The sequence below is a fragment of the Callospermophilus lateralis genome, chromosome 10 (assembly GCF_048772815.1).
Source record: "Callospermophilus lateralis isolate mCalLat2 chromosome 10, mCalLat2.hap1, whole genome shotgun sequence".
Lineage (NCBI taxonomy): Eukaryota > Metazoa > Chordata > Mammalia > Rodentia > Sciuridae > Callospermophilus > Callospermophilus lateralis.
This window is the reverse complement of record NC_135314.1, coordinates 3,558,653-3,581,295: the sequence shown is the minus strand read 5'-3', so window position 1 is coordinate 3,581,295 and position 22,643 is coordinate 3,558,653. Positions and strand designations below refer to the sequence as shown.

The 22,643-nt window shown below is 44.3% G+C and overlaps 1 protein-coding gene and 1 non-coding gene across 3 annotated transcripts; both read right to left on the bottom strand.

Moving 5' to 3' along the window:
* Nucleotides 1-1,709: 1,709 nt before the first annotated feature.
* Nucleotides 1,710-21,808, bottom strand: Zbtb21 (zinc finger and BTB domain containing 21). 2 transcript variants are annotated; one of them, XM_076868447.1, is made up of 3 exons: nucleotides 21,717-21,808; nucleotides 7,318-8,903; nucleotides 1,710-6,714 (listed from the first exon to the last, which is right to left on the bottom strand). In XM_076868447.1, exons 2-3 carry the CDS (start codon nucleotides 8,888-8,890, stop codon nucleotides 5,720-5,722), a joined length of 2,568 nt encoding a protein of 855 aa, XP_076724562.1. In that variant the 5' UTR covers nucleotides 8,891-8,903; nucleotides 21,717-21,808; the 3' UTR covers nucleotides 1,710-5,719. The 2 variants fall into 2 exon arrangements, with proteins under 2 accessions (XP_076724562.1, XP_076724561.1); XM_076868446.1 differs by having other exon boundaries at nucleotides 1,710-8,903.
* Trnaa-ugc (transfer RNA alanine (anticodon UGC)) lies at nucleotides 16,477-16,549 on the bottom strand. Its single transcript has one exon. It is a non-coding gene; the product is annotated as a tRNA-Ala (tRNA).
* Nucleotides 21,809-22,643: the final 835 nt, after the last annotated feature.

Below are 22,643 nucleotides of genomic sequence, written 5' to 3'. Positions count from 1 at the left end.
GCCCTCATCAGGCAACTACATACATTGAGGTGACCCAATGGGCACTTCAGCAGCACCAGTGACACACACACCACGTCAAAACGATGATGGCAATACATGAGTGCTTGTCACTTATAAAGGGACTTGTCAATCTAAAACTGGCCACTGGCACATTTCTATTCTCCTTGAGCTTGCTGAGACCCATGCAAAAGTTAAAATATACTGTGCATCTCTAACTAAATAGCTGCACTGAAATCTGGGGAATATATGCAGACATATTTACTGTTTCCTACTATCACCAGCTAAAAACAAATAGGTTGGTGGTCCCCCACCTCCAAGATTTCTTTGTTGTAATTGTTTTTCAAATGCTTAATAGGCCCCTTCTTTTTTTCTGGCCTGGAAACATATGAATAATGGACTCTGCTCTCAGGCCCCTCCTTGTCTAGTGAAGGACCTGGATGAAACAGAAAGCAGCAAGTGCACTGATGGGCCGTCAGGAAGCACTACTCTGGGCTAGGAAGAGGAGTGAATGGAAAGGGCCAGGAAGCATTTCCTGGAGGAAATTATGCCAGCCGCAGTAAGTAGGGCTGAAGATACTCTGCTGGGCAAAATGCAGGTTTGTGTTATCTCAAGGCAGATGGCTAATCAAGGGGTCCTCCTGGTGGAAGATGTGGGCCATAGCCAACTGACACTTGAATTCATGCTCCGGTGTTTGTATCACACAAGAATCCTCCTCTCCAGCATCTGCCATGCCCGAGCAAGACCTGCCACCCACCTTTCTTAGTTCATCAAGAACTGAGCCAAGATTCAGCCTCGGGCAGGAGAAAGTCCCAAACACTGGGGTTGTGGTTTTGTCACTACGGCATTTACTGTCATGAGTGTGTGCTGATGACCTAGGAAGATGAGACACGAGTGCGACAAACTCAAACCCCCCAAAGATATTATTTCTAAGAGAAAAGGAAACTTTTTAAAACAAAATGATATCCATTCAGTGGCTAATTGAACAGCAGGTAAAGGGTGAAAATTAAAAATCGTTGTCCCCTGTAGTGTGTTCAAGACACTTTTAGGCAGCCGTTCCCAAATAGGCCAATTTGGATATCAACAAAGGAAAACAAGGAGGTGAGAGCCATGGCACAGGGGCTTGCATCCATTAGCCCATGAGCACCTCTTCCCTTGGCTCTAGTGCCTTGTCTTCAAGTCAATCTGGTGAAATACCTACAGCTCCACTCTCCTGTTACGGGAAAACTAATATAAAAATAAAAAGAGAGGCCGCATCCCATGTTCCCCAAAAGCCTTGCTAGAATGAAAAATACAATGCTGGAAGCCTTAGGTTAGGAAAGAGAGCCAGCCTATCAATTGCCGTGCTGAAGCACCAATGCAAAGTGCACGGCATTTTCTTTTTAGGTATTCATATCCCCTCACATTCACATTAGTAATACTACTTTGAAAGTAAAGGAAAAGGTGAATTAAAAGCTACTACTTTGAATAGAAATGAAAAAGGTGGACAAGCAAGGTAGCTGCTTATCTAGTTTTAATTACCATATATTTAATACAAACTTGATTCTACAAGAAACCACAAACTGGGGAAAACCAAATATCTCCCATAAGTCTTAAGTGGACATCCATATTATCCCAACAGGAGGCCTTTCTCCTTCCTTTCATAAATGCAAATGCTACTAATTGTTACCATCAGAGTGCAAAACGTAATGAAATCATGACTCAAAGCAAAATACAGTACAAATTTATTGACTCCAATCATTCTTAGTTAAGATTTAAGCAAAGTGAACAGACAATAGAATTAGGTACAAGTAAGCAATGGATTAACATTAGATATTCTATTTTACTATGAATTTTCAGTCCAAAAAAGCTTATTCCTAAAAAAAAGTGATTTACTCCAAAGCCTAACGACAAAAACATATTACAAAACCACTCATTCATTTTTCTTTAAACAATAAGCATATATTCAATGCAAACTGTGAGACAGTTTTGTATTTGTCAGTAACAAATTATCCACCTTTTGAGAATTAGTATTAACCAAGAATAACTATGGAAGTTCAGATAGTACAAACAAATGACTAAAGAATTCTGATTCAATTATTGTAAAGATTTACAGTAAAATGCTTTGGTTCCCCAAAGCCTGTCTCTGAAAGGAATTTTTGAAATACCTGATGTTCACTCTTTCTCCTCCAGAATCTAAACACTGAGTTTCCTCCTGTCGTAGGTTGCAGCACTCCCCGGTAAACACTGAAAGAGCCCATTCGAAATCATGCAAACATCAAACTTCTTAAAGTGTTAGAGCCACAAGAGGAAAACGTATTTCTAAAACTTTAAAAAGCTTAGTAGCCAGTGTTTGAACTTATTAAAGAACGTGTATTATCATTATTTAAATCAATGTTTATTAAAAAAACACCAATGAGATATCAGAAACTGACAAAATGACTTGTAATATTCCAATAGTTAACTGAATGAAATTTACCAAGAAATCTGTTAGGAGTGACACCTAATTATTTATATATAAGAAAATTAAATTTTTTTTTCTTTTTGTAGTTCTGAATTATAGTTGCACAGGTGTGTATGCACCCAAGAACCCAATCTGAGGGAACAAAGGCCAGCTTCAAGTCTGTTCTGTCTCTTCCACACCCTGACTATTCAGCCAGGCAGATACAGCCACCTGGACTCCAGGGAAGGGCACATTCCATTCTTGCCCCATAGCTGCTACTCTCATTAGCACCAATAGGGGCTTTGTGTGGATTTAGGTGATAACCAATTAAGTGTTGGACAAATTTTTACAGAGAGAAGGCTATATGACCCATTCCAAACAGAAACAGGAACAACATACATCTCCCCACAAATGCCAAAAACATCCATTACTGCTAGTTGAACATTTTGGTAAAATTATAAATGCATACCAACTAGTCTTAAGCATGAATATTCTATTAATCTTGAAATATTACTATAAAATGCACAATATTTGTTACCTCCATTGCTTACTCTGATAAAAAACACTTTTATGTTACTCCCTTCTTACCTCACATAAAAGGATTCAATAACAAGTTCTCAGATTAACAAAGAATATATTAAAACATTTTACATTCTTTCCACACTGCGTAAAAAAGCAGGCATCCTGAATACTTACAAGGAATAAATGAGTTTTCTACATTTTTCAAAAATTAATTACAATCAGAAAAAACATTTACAAGAATATCTTTACCATCTAAAGGAGTTGCAACGATGAAAGACCAATTTATTACACCAAATATTTGCCTACTGGCTGAGATAAACATTCTTTAAAAAACTGTTTACTGAATAAAGAGATTAATGTGTCCTTCATTATTTTACTTCTTAACATTTAAAATAGTTACATGAGTGGAAGCATTTTTTTTGTTGTTGTTTCTGACCACCAAAATAAACTCTTTCAGCCTAATGCTTTTAAGGTACATTATAAAAAGTAATAGAAAATCCAGAACTGCATTATAAATGTTTTTTGGTTCAAATTTTTATTTGAAATCTTATACTTCTTGCCTAGACAAAAAAATGTGACCAAGACAAAACACTGGTTAATTTTTAAAATCTAACAGATATGCAGAGCCTATGTTGAGATCAAAAATATTTTTTTACTGATTAACAGTATTATTTAAAAAATCTTCAAAAATGTAGCATAAAGGTTCAAGTCCTGGGACACTAAATCTGCAATGCCAAGATTATTCTGTATTGTGGAGTTATCACAGATATGCCAACAGTCATGTAGGTGTCAGGGCAACTGTCTTCTTCTGAAGTGGCAGCTAGTGCTCAGAGTAAGAATGACCACAGGGAAAGAATTCCATATGCGATAATCCACCATGATGTCTCTTTCATTAAAGGTCATATGCTTTAGTTTCATCTGTAAAATGCATAGATTTCTTTAAGAAAATATAAAGATGGCAAGAATCAGTAACTGCAACCTAATTTTATTTTCCTTTCTTCATCAAATTTGAAAACAAAATAGAAATAACTACTAAAATATTTGGGGATTTTTAATAGCTTTTTCAAGTGAAAGGATAAAAGGCAAATTTTCATATATAATTTCTATAATATACAAAGTCAATTAGTATTTTATAAAAATGACTGTTTCAATAAAAAGAATATCTCCCCCACTATTGATATGGAATGTTGATGATGAGACTGATAGGTGGAGTTCTCTTCTATTAGAGCACAAATTGAAAACTATTTCTCAGTCATTGTAGTTGACTTTTCTAATTTGAAAGAATACCTAGTTAAAAAAAGGTATAAACTTGGAGTCTTAATCCGTATCACTAGCTACAAAGGATTTCGTGGTTTCAGTAATATTTCTTTTGTATATGTAACCCTCCCCCCAAAAGTGAAATAAAAATTTTCCCTTCTGAAACACCTGAATGAACTTTGGATAACACTTACTAAAAGACTTTTAATTACAACTGTCACAAAATAGGAAAAGAACAACAACAACAACAAAAGCCCAAACCCTATTACCAAAATAAGTAGCAAAAAATCAGTTTTGGACCCTTTATAAGTGCTTTGACACGTATGTTTGAATATTAAGTAGTGGCCTAGAGCAGATGGTTCTGTTACTGATATTTTAACCACTATAAACTCCAACTCATCCTAACAGAAGTCTTCATAAGAGACAGAGAGGCAGGAGAACAGTGTATCATACACATTGTTCCTGGGAAGTACGTCTGAAGTACAAGGTGGGGCTTCCTCCTCTGCTGAGGTCTCTAGAAGGAAGTGGTGGTTCAGAACATAGTAGAGTGGCTGTACTGGTTCCTAGTGGTGGGATCTGTCTACACACTTGTCCCCACCTACCTGTCACATTAATGTTGAATTCAGAATGAGTACCATGTCAGCTTTGCATTTTATTCCAATTATACTCAGACTTTCAATCTGTGACAACATAAATTGGAGGAAACCAAACATCACAGTCCTTTCAACGCAGGTCTGATTTAGACTGTGATACAGAGGTCTCTATGACACGCCTGTTGCAGCTGAAGCTCCTGGAAAGCGTGGACTCCTGTAAATTGTATTTTCATTTCTGATCTTCCTTGGAGCATGACCGTTATTTGATATACTAAGTGACAGAGAGCAAGTTTTCATTATTCTGTAAAAATCTAAGTGTGACTATTGCTGATTTAAATTTCTCACAATTTTCATAGAAAAAGAAAGTTCTTACATGACCACAAAATACCAAATATTTGTTTTTATCAAGTGCCAGGATAACTTATTACAGTTGAGGTTTATCATTTTTTATTGCTAAGGTGTCTAAGATCTAAACCAATACTGCCAACAACTCCACTTCTTCCTGATACATTTTGGCCTTAAGAACATGGCTAAGATTTAACTAGAACTCAGGTGTCTAAAATAAGCAGAAGAAGGAATACTCTGACAGCATTCCACTAATCACAAATCAGTAAAAAACCAAAAACCTCAATTAAATGATTATACTGACACCTTGGAATGAGGATTGTGCAATCCATCAAGATTAATCCAATTTCAACAGTAACGAAATCAAACCCCATTGTTGCTGTGAGGTCTGGAACCACAATATTTTAGAGTTTATTTCTGAAGTTGAGTTAGGACATTTCTAAATAATGTCAGTTTATCCCAAACTTAAATTCAAGCATAACAATTTCCAACCTTTATTATTATTTTTTAAAAAATATTTTGTTTCTTAGGACAGTTCACAATTGAGGGGCCTCCCATTTCATATCGGGTAAGTGTGGGTCTCTCAATTGTGTGTCTGTTCGTGACTCCAGAGACTGAAGGCTGTTTTGAATGTCCTGTGGCAGAGCTTACACATAAATTGTCTTTTAAATGTGATTGCTGAAAGGGGCGGGGCATGGTAGAAAAGAGTGTCCGACTCCTGGGGTGCAAACAGTTTCTCTGTGGCCAGGGTGGGGTTTTCAGGCAGGCTAGTGGGGCTGTCAGGTTCCAGAGGCTGGATCTTAGGCAGGGGTGGTGGTGGTGGCAGAGGCGGTGGCGAGGGGGAGTTTGTGGGGACGGGGCATACCTCTGCCTCTTTATGTGCCGTCTCTTCTGTGGCCTGAGACATGTGGGACTGGAAGTGACTCCAGAGCCGGAAATTGGTGCGAAAGGCTTTGTGGCACACGTGGCAGATAAAGGGCTTCACTGAGCACAGCAGCTCCTGGTGCCGCTCCAGCTGCTTGTGGGCTGGGAACACCTTCCCACACTTCTCACAGGGCCACACGCTGGCCTCCTTGCTGGGGCCTGCTTCCTTAGGGGCTGCGCTGGCCTCGGGCACCTCCTCCTCAGCCTCCTCCACAGGCTCCTCTTTGACCTGGATTTTCAGTTGTTTGGAAAGACTAAGGTCTTCAGGGAGACAGGAGGAATCCTCTGAGTCAAAGTTCACTTGCTCTGAAGAGTCACTGAACGCATTATCGTCTTTTGGTGTAGTGATGTGATTTACCTTATTAGGCTCCGGCTGGGGCTGGGGCCTAGAAGCAGCTGTTACTTCACCATTGTGCTCCAGAGCTGGCGGGGAGACATTCTCAGTGGGGGCCATGCTGTTCTGGTTGTGCACTTCCACCTGGTGCCGCCAGATGCTGAAGGAGGACTTGAAGGTGCGCATGCACTCGAGGCAGGTTAGCTTCTTATACTCACACCTGTCCTCATGCTCCTGCTTCAGCGCGGGCGAGAAGAACCTGAGGCTGCAGTAAGGGCAAACGGTGGCGTTCCGGCATAGGCGCTCGTGGTTGCCTTGCTCTAGAAGAGAAGAGAGCTTAGCATTACAGAGGCGGCACGGGTAAACCTCTTTGCTCTCTACTGCGCTTGCTAGAGGAGCATGCTCTTTTGGCTTAGCAACTTTATTTACTCCGAGGGGTCTTTCTCCGGGGTGCATTTTTATGTGCTGCTTAAACTGAGAGAGAAAACGGTACGCCTTTCCACAGTAAGTACAAATGTAAGCTCCTTTGGCTCGAGAGCGCAAGTTCCTCTTGATGACTTGCTGTGCTGGGGAGCTACTCTGTCCCTGAAAGCCAGGCTTGCTGCGCCTCAGCTTAATGATCAGGGCCTTCTTAATCTCCCTCTCTCTCACTATGTCAATCAGCTTTCTTTGGAATTTCTCATCCAAAACTGCGTGGGAACTAGAGGCTGGTGATGGGTTCTTCACTATGCCGTGTTGGGTCTGACAGTGTGTCCACACTTTGAAGTTGGTGTGAAACCTCTTGTGACAGATGTCACAAGCGTAGGGCTTCTCTGGGTTATGGTACATGTTAACATGGCGGTGAAGACCTGCTGTTGATCTAAAGATCTTAAGGCAATGTTTGCATTTAAATTTTTTGTTTGGTCTTGTCCCCTCCAACTCACCAAATTCGTCTTTGTTCAAGTCAGAATCTGGGAAATCTCTGTCCAGGGGAGGGTTTGTGCTGTCCTCACAGTTATCTTCTGATGCAAGAGGCCCCTGCTCGTCTGCCTTTGCCTTCTTGAAGGGTGACCTTCTGTCTGCCTGGAACCTCCTCTTTGCTGGAAGCCTGCTCATGTCCTTGTGGTCATCTTCTGTTTTCAGAGGCAGGTCTCTTGCGGCTGCTGCTGCATCTCCCACTGTAACGCGGATGATGTCTGAAGGGTCTGACAGTGGGCTGCTGGGCTCAGTCTTAATGCGCACCTCAGTCACCGGGGAGGCCCCCTCCCTGTCTGTGGACTGAGAAGCACTGAAGGACCTGAGGCGATGTGGTTGTAGCACTTGAGGCCTGTCATCCAGGGTTGTTTTTTCACTACAATCTTTTAAAGATGATTTTTGCGATAAAGCACAAAACACATTTCCTGGTGCATCACTGGACACTGCAGATGATCCCTGGGAAGATTTCAAATCTATGGAGGGTGAGTAGACAGGAACCTGGCTATCCATTGACAATGACCGTCTAAGGAGGCTCTTAACAAGTGGGCCACTTCTGTCAATGCTTTGGTTTCCAGAACCAGACCCACTGGACGGGACTACTAAGCCTAACTTGGAGTAGTACAACAAATTCCTATCTTCACCTTGACCACTTCCTTTGTTACTTTCTTTTAAGAGATAGGGAGTCTCTGATGAGCTGCGGAGAGACAAAACAGGCGGCCGTGGTCTTGTCAAGGCCAGCTCTATAGCTCTTCCCTTGGGAAGCTGACCACTCACCCCTGGCTTATCGTCCACGGTGTCTCTGTCCTGCAGAGGCTTCGAGGGCAGCACTGCATTCCTCTTCACCAAGGTGCTTTTACTGGAGTCATCCAAAGACCCAGAATGCTCAAGAGACTTTGCAAACCCCGCATTACTCTCTTTTGGCCAGCTCTTTTCAGTTAATGACAGATTATGCAGTGGTTCTGTTGGCTTCGGAGCTGGTTTATTGGTACTGGTCTTGGCTGCAATACTTGGTAAGGGCCGGGAAGCATGACTCAGATCAGGTGGATTCTGACCAGCAGCTTTCCCTTGTGTTTCACTTCTACTCTGACACACGATGACACTTCTCTTTTGAGAACTGGTCTCTTCATCCTCTATGGACACTCTTTTTCTACTGGGACAGGCTGGGAAGGGGGCCTGTGGGGCTTTGGAGACAATGTTGGTCAGGAAGGAGATCCCCAGGCTGTAGCCCAGCTCCTGCACAGCGGCAAGGCTGCTCTTTTCCACAAACAGGGACGAGGAATAGATGTAGTTCAGCACATTGTCAAAGGCGTCTGGTTCGCAGAAGTCCAGCTGAAAGACAGTCTGCGACTCATTTTCCTTATTTGTGAATAAACTCTGAAAGTACTCACTGCTGGCAGCCAAGACATTCTTATGAGCTCGGAACTTCTGGTCTCCGACAATCAGGAGCACATCACACAGCTGCCCCTTGAGGCGCTCTTCGTTGAGAGCGCTGAGCAGAGAGATGGCATGCGCTGGGTTAATGTAGTGCAGCAACCCCTCCATCGCTCGGGCTTCTCTGAAAAACAGAAAGTAGAATTATCTCCAAAACTGTGGTTAAAGACTCACCAGGGCAGGTAGAGCCAGCTGTCTTTCCATAGGCGCCAGTGTTCAGCAGAGTGGGCTGACAGAAGCTTTCTGAATAACTTTACTTAAATAACAGTAAAAATATAAAACACTGTTTCCTGGTCGAGAATGATCATCAGTCATTACAACTGGAGAATTTTAGGAACTCAAGACTATACTTTACACAAAGACTGCTAAAACTTGGTAGGTATATATGGAAGTGATACTTGAAAATTAAAGTTTATTACTCAGGATCCTCATTCAGCTGATGCTTTGTTTTATTCATTAATTTGGAGAACAAGGATGAATGACTAAATCCTTTGAAGTCTATAATTTTAAATCAATTTTATTATTGCATATTGTATGTAATGGGAATAGTACCAATGGGTTGCAAAGTACAGGTGTTGTCAGACTTTTAAAATGGGTAAGGATTTGGAAAGAGAAAAATCTGGGCTAATTAGCAGTAAACCAAAGTGTTTAACAAAGGTTAGAAGCATTAAAGATTAGGAACTTTTTTTTTTTTTTTTTTTTAATAAACACAAATTACCTTGAAATCTCTTGAATACTATTCTAACCAAATAGCATTTTCAACAGTACCACCAAGAAAACTTCAGTCTGGGGCTGGGATTGTGGCTCAGTGATTGAGTGCTTGCCTCACATTTATGAGGCACTGGGTTAAATCCTCAGCACCACATATAAATAAATAAATAAATAAGATAAAGATATTGTGTCCATCTATAACTAAAAAAAATATTTTAAAAGGAAAAAAAGAAAACTTTAGTCTGATTCTAAACTTAATTAAGGGATTTGAACTGAGGTTTCACACTGGATTTCTCTTCAAATCTAAAAGTGGATGAGTGTGGTGGGTGAGTGTGAGCTCTGGGTGCCAGCTCCTCCCTGTGAGCCAATGTCCTCAGGCATATCTGCTGGATGCCTTTTGTGAAGTAGGAGTCAAGCTGCCTCCTCTTGAAGGAGGTGGCAAAGACGACAGGAGCCAGCATCTAAAACATAATAAGTGCTCAACTAATGCACTGCACTTTCAAGAATTGCAGGATAAATAGGTACTTAATTCAGTATCAAAGAAAAGGGTCCAGATTAACTCTCTCGTGCTCTCAACGCAGAGAGAGGCATTCTTACAGAGGCAATGCTGGGCTCCCCACGATTCTTCATGTGAATTTCATAACACTTCATCTCTTTGGTTTTATAATGTCATTTTCTCTTTGAAATATTGTTATGAGACTGAGATATAGCTCAGTGGCAGAGTGTCTGTTCAGCATGCACAAGGCTTTGGGCTTGATCCCCAGCACCACCAAAAATAAAATAAGTACACGTGTACACACACACACACACACACACACACACTCATGACATTTACTTTTACTATCAGAATGGATCCAAAGTAATTAAGAACTTTGTGACAGTCTCATCATTCTGGAGAGAGCACTCTGCAGATGAACCGCACTCAGCCCCAGCACCTCTACAGGTTCTCTCCTGGCTCCAGGGCGCCAGCCTTGGCTGGTCAACCCAGGCCCAGGTTCTGCAGTGCCAGCAGAGAGCAGTCTGTGAGTTGCCACACACAACCTCTCACTCCTACTTTCACTCCTTGGCACAATGCTGACTCAGAGGGAAGGCTGTGCTTCCAGGATGGATGACTTCAGCTGGGCCACAAACCAGTCCTGGGGCAGAGTACCAGATTTCCCTTCCCTCCATGCTGCCGTCATTTCATAGTCAATGGTAAAACTTCATTCTTCTACTTGTGACTGTTTGACAGATATCTTCCCTTCCTTTTCAGTCATTTTAATTTTCTGCCTCACTTTAAGAACCACACAACTATTTGTATAAAGAAACCTCATCTTTTACAAAGGTCAGAAGGAAAAGAAGCTTATAATGTCACAGGTATCGACTCAGCTTTGTACTGGCAATTTGTAGTAACCCTGTGTTAGGCTGAAATGTGAAATACATTCCTTCCCTTGGATGACAATCAAGAAAGCTTGACACTGTTTTGAGCTAGCTAACCTCTCAGTTTTTGCCACTATAAAATAGGGACAATAATAGGGACAATAAATAGCTACTTCTGCACAATGTTTTTTTGTTTTTTTTTTTTTGTACCAGGGATTGAACTCTGGGGCACTCAAGGAGCCACATCCCCAGCCCTATTTTGTATTCTATTTAGAGACAGGGTCTCACTGAGTTCCTAAGAGCCTTGCCATTGCGGAGGCTGGCTTTGAATTCGAGATTCTCCTGTCTCAGTCTCCTGAGCCGCAGGGATACAGTGCCCGGCTTGCACAATGCTATTTTGAGAGTCAAATAATTGCTATCACTTATTTAGCACCTACAACACACTACAAATGGTACCAGAAACCTCTCATGCCACTCACTCATTCAACAAAATGGCACCTGAGAAAACTTGAGGAATGAGGGATAAGCCTGAATATATGGAAAGAAGCCATCACAGCAGAGGAAAGCAACGTAAGGGAGGGCTGGAGCAAAAGAGCCAGAGAGCCGAGGATGGGGACATCCCAGAAGCAAGAAGGAGACAAACTGACTGCACAGGGCTGAGTGGGCTGCTGGGGAAACTTCACAATGAGAAACACACACCCATTGGAAGACTGAGCAAAGAAATGACAAAGCTTGAATTGTTTTAATCAGAAACGTAATAGCTGCTCTCTGCTTTCTGATCATCCTGCGAGTCACTTCCTTCCACCATACTCTTCTGCCATGATGTTCTATCACACCTCAAGCCCTGAGAAATGAAGACGGCCTTCTATGGACTGAGATCTCTGAAACTATGAGCCCTCAAATAAACTTTTACCCTCTACAATTTTAGTCACAGCAGCAAAAAAAAAAAAAAAAAAAAGCTGAATAAAACACAAATTGGTAATTGGTACCAGGAATGGGGTCGTTGCTGTGTCTAACCTGACCATGTGGTTCAGAATTTTTTTAAGCTTTTTTGGAATTGGTAGGAGGAATTTGAGATGTTTAGTAGTGCAAGCTGGAAATACTTTAGGTTGTTTAAGCTTACTGGCTGATTATGGTGGGAGCTCAGAAGACCAGCGTGCTAATAGGACCGTGGGCAGTGAAGACAGGGCTCAAGAGGGTTTAAGAGGAAAAGGAGGACACTATTGGTAAATGGACTAGAGGCCCTTCATATTATGTTCTGGCTGAGAAGTTGTCTGCATTTTACCTGTGTCCTGAGACTGTGAGGCCGATTTTAAAAGCCACAGACTTCTTAATATGGCAAAAGAAATTTCTAGGCTGCATAACATTTAGGTGGTGGCATGGATATTGCTGGTGGCTTTTAGCCAAATTTATTGTGATAATCAATAGCAGAAAGTGGAGCAGAAAGACTTGAAAAACATGGACTTGAAAGGTGGGAGTAAAACTGGTGCCAAGAAAGCTGCAGTTGTTAAAGACATTACCACCACTAAAATGCTAAAGGCTTTGCCCAGAAACGATAAGAAAGATGGCTTAAGAGTATCTCAGGAATTGGCAAGATCATATCCATCTCAGACTCAAGGAAGCAAAAGCAAAAATTCTCTTGAGACCAGTGGAATATCTTTCTTGTACAAGGGGGCCTAGGAAGATTTTTCAACATGCTCAGCTACCCAGGCCCTCAGTAAGTTAGCTACCCAGGCCCTCTTACTGAGGGCCTGGGTAGCTTACTTACTCTATTCTTGTACAAGAAGACTGCTGCAGCCAGGGTCCCTGGAGGCTTGGCTACTGCTCAAGATGGCAGAAGGCCATGGCATCAACCACGTGGTGCTGGATTTGCAGGTTTGCAGGGTGCTGGAATTAGGGGGTCATGGAAGCTTCCACCAAAATTTCAGTTAGGCTTTGAGGCCTGGAAAAGTGCACCAGGGTTTGAGTCCCTGCAGGCAGCCTCTGAGAGTGATGTGTGGAGATTTGAGGAGGAAGCCAAAGTTGTAGTGGAGACCCCCGAGATTAAGAATACCAGTAATGTGGGACATCGTTGTAGGAAAGCTGCAGGTATTGAAGAGACAAGCCAACAGAAAGGCCACTTCGGCTGCAACCAACATGGTCACACGGGCAGAGCTACACAAGCCCTTTGGAGAGAACATCACGATGCCATATGCCCCAGATGCTGGATGTGGTGCTATAGGACTTGTTTGCCCAGCTGCATTTCAGTCTGGCTTTGGTCCTATCCCTTTCTTGGCCCCAAATTTTGTGAATGGAAATGTTTACTCTGTACCTTTATATATTGGATACTTGTAAATTGCTTTTGATTTTTACAGGAGCTCATGAGGCAAGCTTGCCCTGAGTCTGAGAGACTGTGGTGACTCTTGGAAATGGACAAAATGTATTTTGCATTGTGAGATGATTGTGAGCTTTTGGGGGCCATGTTATGGTTTGGATGTGAGGTGTCTCCAAAAGCTGATATGTGAGACAATGCAAGAAGGTTCAGAGGAGAAATGATTGGGTGGAGAGTCTTAACCCAATCAGTGAATTGATCCCCTGATAGAAATCAACTGAGTGGTAGCTGAAGGTGGTAGGGTGTGGCTGGAGCAGGTGGGCATTCGGGGCATGGCTTTGGTGTATATATTTTGTATATGGTGAGTAAAGTCTTTCCCTCTGCTTCTTGATCTTCATGTGAGCTGCTTCCCTCCACTACACTCTTCCGCCATGATATTCTGCCTTACCTGAAGCCCAGAGGAATGAAGCTGGCTTTCTATGGACTAAGAAACAGTGAGCTCTCAAACTTTTTATTCTCTACCAAAAAAACCAAAAAATAATAGCCCTGGCTATGGCATGGAGAATAAACCACAGAGCACAGGACACAAGTGGAAACTGGAGCTGATGAGGAGTCTGCTGCCATGATCCAGGTGGCCTGGACCAGGTAGTGGCAGTGGAGGTTAAGGCAAAGCCATTAGGATTGCTAATAGAATGACTGTAGGAATGCAGAAGGGAAGGAGTTAGGATGTGTCTAAGAATTCTGCCACAACAGCCAGAAGGATGTCCTTAGTTGACATGGGGTTTGACAGAGAAATCAGGAGTTCAGATTTTTTTTTTTAAAGGAATTCAGCTCTGATACACTTTATGTGTATGACAATGTGTCCATCAATACATCTCTCTTTTTTAAAAGATAAATACAATATCTTTATTTATCTTATTTATCTTTTTATGTGGTGCTGAGGATCAAACCCAGTACCTCACAGTGTGAGGCAAGCACTCTACCACTGAGCTATAACCCAGCCCCCATACATCTCTTCTGAAGATCCTTCTCTAATCCCCACCCTCATTTTTGGGACAAGGGTTTAATCCAGGGGTGCTTAACCACTGAGTCACTGAGACACATTCCCAGCCCCTTTTTGAGACAGGGCCTCACTAAATCACTGAGGCTAGGCTGGCTTTGAACTCATGATCCTTCTGCCTCAGCCTCCTGAGCAGCTGGGATTATAGGTGTATGCCACCACAGCTGGCTCTATCCCTTTCTTATGCTTTCTGGAATAATTTCCCATATGAACTTCTATGTTAAACCTTTATATCAAGGTTTGCTTTTGGGTGAATCCAAACCAAGACACCAAGAGAACTTGCATCCACAGGCACAGGTTAAGGAGGTATGTAAAGTCAGCAGAGACTGTTGTGTCTTTGAAGTCAAATGATGCTATTCCATGTATCACATGCACTCCACTGCCAGACAGCAATATTCATCTTGCTGTTCACTGTTTAGAAAGATTTCTTTCTTTATCCTTTCTTCATAGTCCCTGTTTTTGCTCTAAGTAACTACTTCCAATCTCTTGGACCAAAGGCTTCTATCTTCTTTGAACAAAAACATCTTGGAATTAGGGAACAATAATAAAGTAAGAATTAAGCTATAAAATAAATATTCTCTGTCCTGAAAATTATTTGGGGTGTGAAATTATTCACTTGACTGTAACCTCCATTTAGAGTCATCAATGAGACTGTCTGCTAACGAAGGGGCTATGGATGTCCAAGTTCCTGACACACCGAGTAACATCACAATATTTATTTTCCATTATACTCACTCAAACCCTCACTACATGCTTAAAAATAGCTAATACTTGTGTGTGCTTACTCTTCCACATACATGAAAGTAAACACCTTTCATACAATAATTCACTGTTTACGTAACTCTAGGAGATAGGTACTACTATTATTCCCATTTTATAGATAAGGAAACTGAGGCATATAAGGTCAAGTAACTTACTCAATACCACACAAATAAGCAGCAGCAGAGCAGGCTTCAGAGGCTGAGTTCTTAACACTCTACCATACTGTCTCTATAGTTTCCTTTTAATTCTCACATCATCTTCTGAGCTAGATAGTCACGGCCCTATTTGCAAGTGGGGAAACTGAGGCACTGGAAGTAAAAAATTTGCCTATGGTTACCAGTAGTGGGGCTGGGAGTCTGGTTCCAGAGTATGGGTTCTAATCATTACAGTATATGTTTCTGGTGGCTGGGCATCCACCCAGAATGTGCTAGAATCCTATTAAACATGGAGGTTGTCAACTATCATACACAGCTTGCCTTCTGGAGTTTTAAGTCTTGCATAGCAATAGGACAAGGCAACCGATCAACGCAGTCCAGGATGCAGGTGGCAGAGGAAGGGACCCAGTACAGGCTGTGGCCACCGGAAACAGGTGAGAGGACCGTCAGGAAAGGAATCAGGGAACATGGTGAGGAGACAGGCAGGAAAGGTGAAGGGCATTTTAAGAGACATGTGCAACATCAAGAGACAAGACAGAGCCCTGGAGCTGCAATGGATTCTTTTGGCTAGAGTGAAGGGTACATGTGGGGCAGGAGATTATGAGGCTGGAAAAGAAGACAGAAGCTGCGGGGGAGAGGGGGCAGGAGAGCTTATGGTACTTCCTCGCCTTCATTTAAGGCCCTTGCTTTTAGACAATTAACATTCTGGATTTTTGTGTTTTAACCACAGTAGGTGTTATCTATTTATTGAGTTTAACAACTTGAGTGAAATATAAAATGCTTCATTGAGAACGTAGGCAAAAAGGGAAACTGAAATCGTGGAGCATCATGAGATGATCTAACAAACTTCTCTGTGGCTGGTGGAAGTGCAGACTGAATTCTCAAAACTCATTTCTCTCCTATTTGGCCCTCAGAAGAGGCCAGCTATGTTGTTGAGGGTACTTCTTCCTTGATGCACTTTTCTGATCCAGAAACAGTAAATATGCTGGCACACCAGACTCCAGTTCTCCTGAAAGTTTTAATTATGAATGATCAGGAAATCTGACCTACCAAAGACCATGTATCTCACATAAAAATGCAGCATGCCTCTGGTGTCCACAGCCCACTCCCTCTCCACCGCTCACCTCTACTAACTCAACATGTAGGCTCCATCACTTCAGCCATGCTGGAAAGCCTGGGAGCTCTTAAAAGGGGATGATAGGTGGAAGAAAAGGCTGCTTATAAGCAGCAAAAAAGCTGCAAGGAACCCTCCCAGAAAACCAGATTCACTGACCATTTGGGATCCTCACCCACAAATATTTTCCCAAACTCTGCCTGAACCACTTCTATTTTGGGTGGGTGGGGATACTGGGGATTGAACCCAGGGCCTTGTGCATGCAAGGCAAGCATTCTACCAACTGAGCTATATCCCCAGCCCCTAAACCACTTCTATTTTATGTTTTTTCTAGAAAGTCCAAGATGAGAGCATCTTTATGGTCAACAGTTCATGGGAGGCATGACAGTTCTGTGGAAAAGCCTTTCCCATAGTTACTCACCACCTATTAGGCGGATGACCTTCTAAAGACCATTTGGACCTCTCTGAGATCTAGTTTCCTATTAAACGGGGTGAGCACTACCTTCACCACATGGAACTTCTGCAAGGTACAAACAAAGCAACACATGTATGAAGCCCTGGTCTATAGAACATGTCCCATCTACAAGTACACATCTTTCTCCCCTCTCCCCCCTGTTTTGAGGGTCTGCTCCACACTGCATGTCACAGAGGTGCTGGTAATGGGGGGTGAGCAAACTGGCCAGCTTTTGGCTCTCCAGGTGCTCACATTCCTGTGGTTAAACAGACAACAGTGTGATAAAGAATTCCAAGAGTATAACAGCAATGGGATTTCAGGAAGCTATTAATGTGGCTAGGGGGCAGGACAGTGGATGAGTCATTAGCAGAAACATCAGGGAAGGACTGGGACTCATACTCCCTTGCCAGTTACAGTAACACCAAAGGTTCTATTCTCCACATTTCTACCACAAACACCAGAAACACAGGGATCTCAAAAGCTTGCCTGGCCTCAAGTTCCGGTTCCCTAGAATGGCCACAAAGCCCTTCATTGCTGGATCCCCAAGTCCTTCAGAATACTAAATGCTAAGGAAGTCTGGGCACCCATATCTTAAAAGTAAATTAATTTAATGCAATCATTTTCTTCCTTATACCAATGTCAGAACAGCTGCAAGGAATGAAGATTTTTGAGGTGACAAACGTAAGGTAAGCAGAGCATTCTGGGGACAGAAGCAGAAGAAAATGAAGCATAGCCAGGCACCAAGTACAAAACTAGGAGGTTAAGTGAGGGGCGAGAGAGGGAGATCAAAAAGAATCAAAATAATCCCACCTTCTTTCAAGTTTCAGAGACTAAAATTCAGGCTGGTATCACAGCTAAGGAGCATTATAAATTATCGTGGCAGCCCAGAACTCTTACTAACAGTTCTAAAGGAAAATGTCTTTTAACACTGCAAACATTGACTTAAAATGGAATTCTGGGAACCATGATCCTTTGGAATGTTGGAGATTGCTTAAATAATCCTAATTATGATACCAGAGAGAGAGGAAATGCATGTAGCGCAGGCAAACACCCAGTGCACCTACTGACTTTGGAATAAAACACACAGTTCACATGCAAACCCTCACTGCTGGATTTAGCCTAACTCTCTTCATTTGATTTTACTATTCTATGGTAACAGGAAGCTGGCACTGAAGTTCATTCTCATTATCACTCACTTGTTGACAATGCAGACATCCAGAAAACACCTAAAGCTCCTCAGATTTCAATGCTAGACTAGCTTACCCAATCCTTCCAGAGGGTCAGGTTACTACCTTGTACTCCACTCCATCACATTTTCAGAATGTCTGTCTCTTCTCTTGGCTTTGAATTTGATTCAAGCACACATACTCTCCGTCACCACCAGCAGAATGATTTCCCAGTGCAGTTCAGGTCTTAACTGCACCACACCAGGGTGGCCTCTGGTCACAGGCAGTTAGTTGGTCTGTTCTGACCATCCAGCAGCCATTCCTCCTCCTCCTGTGAATAGTCGCTTAATTTCTGCTTTGGAAGAACACTTGTCCCGTGAGCACAGTCTGATGGCTGCAGACACACACCCCAAAGCCAGGGCCAATTAGAAACTTTCTCCCTAGAACATGGGTCCTGAGAAGAATGACAAGCCTACAGATGAATGAAGCTGATTTACCTCAGCAGGAGCCTGAAAATGCAACCCACTAGTGCCTGATTCAGAATTCCTGGAATTAGTTTGCTTTGACCTTCCTGGCCCAAGGTTTTCGGGTTTTTTTTGTTGTTGTTGTTGTTGTTGTTTTTTTAGCTTTTCCTTCAACCCCAAGAGCAACTTTGTATCTTTACAATAAATTCCTTTTTCAATTCAAGTCAGCCTGTTAGTTTCTGTTCTGGTTATTAAAGAACCCTAACTAATATATTTCCACGTGGTACTCACTTTTCCTGTCATGCCTTCCAAATCCATGCTTTATAATGCTGCTGCTAGATGGAGCTTCCTAAAACAAGCATTGATCTGTCACACAACATATACACTAGATATCACTATTATTAACTGAGCTTATTACTAAACTCCTTTTATGTGCCAGGCATGGTTGCATGTATCTAAAATATAGGGGTTCTCAAAATAAACAGAGCCCCCTCGATCCAGGGAGGTAAATTAGATGATAAATAAGAAAACAAACAAATAAGACAAACTTCTGATGCACTAAGCACCCTGATGGAAAAACACAGTGATATGAGTGCAATGCCTAGGGGCGCAGTGGACCCTCAGAAAGTGCCACACACAATTTAGTTGAGACCTAGGACCACTGTGAACACAGGTAGCCTCTGTCTTGGTTAGAAACAAATAATAAAAGCAATGTTTCCTAATTAGATTAAAATCCTAACCCCTGGCACCTCAGAAAGCAATCATATTTGAAGATGAGGTCTTTAAGAAGTAAATAAGTTACAATATGCCCTAATCCACTATAATTGTGTCCTTTAAAGAGATCAGGACACAGACACACATGGAGGAATGAACCTGTAAGGATACAGGCATTAGAGGCTGTCTGCAAGCCACAGAGAAACCAGCCCTATACACACCTTGATCTCAGTCATCCAACCTCTGTAATTTTGAGAAAATTTTAACTGTGTTTAAGCTGCAGGGTCTGCAGTCTTTATTACAGCAGCTCAAGCAAACTAATACACTTTCATCGACAACTCTGGCTTACAATAAGCAAACTCCTCCTTTCAATGCCTTCATCATTTACATGGTGGAGATCATTTGTGTAGTGCTTACTCATGGACTTGCCTTGCCAATTTCCAACATAGAACTGATAATGCCAGACATGCTATCCTGCTCAGCAATAACTATATATTGATTCTTGTGAACTCTACTCCAATGAAATACAGGAGAGGTAATAATACTTTTTGTTTTCCTTAAGTAAAGCTGCTTTGGAATATTATTTTCTGTTACTTTCTGCAGAAAAATTGAAACTATAGACTGGCATGCAAATTCTTCACACTCTCAACTCACATCTGCATCCTTACTGGACTCTCCTCACCATCTACCCTACAAACCTGCATACCCAGTTTCTGGCTCCTAAAAAGAGCTTTCCTGCCTCTCTTTTACCTGGCTACTGTCTACAGAAAGATTCAGCTGAAATGTTACTATCTCTATAAAGCTTCCACAATTTGCCCCAACCAGCAGATCAGTCATTTCAATTACCACAATATTAGATCCCTCTGCAATAATCCCCAACTATTTCAGTGGATCTGCTTGTATCTATTTCCTCAGGAAACTTCTGAAAGGAAGAGCTCTTGTTTTCATCTGTGTACTGTACAGAAAGAGAACTCACTGGACTCAAGGCTCAAGACCCAGACTTGCTCACCTCTAATTCTCCAACCTTTGTTACAGAGCCCAGTACCAGACATTTTCAGTGCTTTCTCTGAGATTGTGTGGACAATGACTCCCACATCTTTATGTCTGCTCAGACTTTTTGCACTCCAGCCTGTTGGTGCCAACCAACAGATCCAGCTCAGCACCTGTAACCCTCACACCTGCTTGTCCCCCACACATTCCCTGCTGAGCTTGGTCACCCTCACATCTGCTTGTCCCCCACACATTTCCTGCAGAGCTTGGTCATTGCTGGCCAGGAGCTGTCCTCTGCCAGGGACCTCTTCTCCTTCCTTTATCCTTTTGGCCAATCACTTGACACCTGTGAACCTAGCCCTTCAACCCCTCAGTTACTTCCTTCTAGACCAGGGGCTTCTTTAACAACTTAGTCCCTCATTCCTTATTTTTAGTTTTCCCTTAGCAGTGTATCTGTGTAATAGTCCCTGCTATATAATCCTGTAAATTTCTCAGGGGAAGGCTTATACTTTCTTCAGCTTTTATTTCCACAGAATAAAGTACTCTATACTTTCAATAAATGGTGTCAAAAGGAATAATTAATTAAACAGAAACTTACTTTTAAGTAAACCAATGCCTCAAATTTCAACTTTCTCTTTAACAGCAATATTTAGGGGCAAAGTCAAACTTAATGACTTTAAGTTTGGAGGTGAAGGTGGGATTTACTCCTTCAGGGGGAATCGTTTTTAAAAAATAATTTTCAATGATAAATCTTCCTAAAATGGATTAACCCTCAAGGTGCCAGGAACATGACACAAACTCGGTAACTCGTGACTCAGGGTCATGCTGGTGAACAATCACTGGACTATGCTGTAACAGATGCCCTCGGATGCAGAGGTGCAGAGCTGGGGAGCTCGAGCACGAGGTCTCTGCCAGCGGCAAGCAGGCAGCCAACCAGTCCGCCCGCTCCAGCGCCGCTCGGCAGCCAGGGACCTGGGGACTGGCAGTGCGCGGCCCCAGGGCGGACCCTGCAGACCGGCACGGAACGTCTCCGGAGGACGCTGCCTGGGTGCAGAGCAAGGCCAGGCGAGGGTCCCGGGAGCCGCGGAAAGCCCCGGACCAGGTCCTGGGGTCTCTGGACGAGCAGGACGGAGTCGCGAGGCGCCGGCGTCCGCTGGGGGCGCAGGGCTAAAGGGTCAACCTGGCCCCGGGGCTGTCACGCTCCCGGCGTGGCAGGTGTCGGGTCCCACCACCGCAACCCACTCCCACCGCCCCGCCAAGCCTGAGCAGCTCAGAACAGGGGCGCGCGCCCAGCCCTTAGGGTGTCCCAACGGCTCCGCGTGAGGGGCGCGCGCTCCGCCACCGCGGGGCCGCGGCCGCCGACAGCCCGGCGGGGACCAAGGGGGCGGCCGGCGAGGGGCCGCGCATGCGCGGTGGCGAGGGCGAGGCCAGGTGCGGGCATGGAGCATGCGCGGTGTGAAGGCACAATCGGCTACGTGGGAGCCCGGGCATGCTCAGTGAACGCCGCGGCCCAGCGCACGCGCAGAAGTGCCCGAAGCCCGCAACCCGCTGGCGGAGGAAAAAGGGGAGAGAAATCACCTCAGAGTTACGTCAGGAAAGGCCGCGCTTTGCGGGGAGGCAGTAGCCCCCCACGGGGCCCCGCGATTCTCCGGGGCGAGGGGCGTGACCGTTACTCACCGCTCTTCAACCCCGAGGCAGACGCCAGGCACCCCTTCCGCTCACACTCGGCTCGCGCGCGCCGCAGCCGCCGCTGCCGCTGTGATTCCATCCATCTTGAATTTGACGTCATCCCACACCAGGGATGAGGTCATCGCAGGCAGCGCTCGTCACGTGCGCGGCGCTGGGATTGGCCGCCGGGCGCCGGGGGGCGGAGCGAGGGAGGTGCGCGGCGCGGGGCCGGAGGGCGGGGCTGGGGAGCCGTGCGGGTGTCCCGCGCCCTGAGCTGCGCGGACCCTGCTACCTGCGTGGGCCAGCGCCTGCCGCCGCGGCCCGGACCCTACTTCCTCGGTCCCCGAGGGCAGGCGGCTGGGCCGGGGTGAGGGGCCGCGGCGAGGAAGCGCACGGGTCCCCGGTGGGGGACGGAGGGCTGCCGGCGTGGTCGCTGCGGACATTTTGCCGCAGTTGTGCTGGCGGGGCCGCCTCGGAGTCTTGGCTTCCGGAAGCGGCGCACCCCTAGGAGTCCGGGCAGCCCTCGGACCTGCAGCGCTGAGCCTGTCGGGGTCCAGCAGCCCTCCGAGCACGGGGACCTTGACGTCGGGCGCCGCGAGTGTCGCTCAGCTTGCGGGCGGTGGCGACGCGCCGGCGGAGGCCGTGCCAAGGTGGCCCTCTGGCTGTAGCGGACGCCTCGAGGCCTGCGTGGGAAGCCCCAGGACGCGGAGCTGGTGGAGAACTGCATTCCCCGTTTCCATCGATTTTCTCCTCCTGAAATGTCAAGATGCCAGAGGAAGGCTGAGGAGAGAACTGGAGGAAACTAGTTAGGGCTTCAGATTGACCCTGCAGCAGTGTCCGCTCCCGCTTGTCAGGCTTGTCCAACACGCTTTCACAGACAGGAGCCTCTTTTTTAAAAGCAAGTATTGAATTAAGTGATCAGGAGGAAACAGCGTA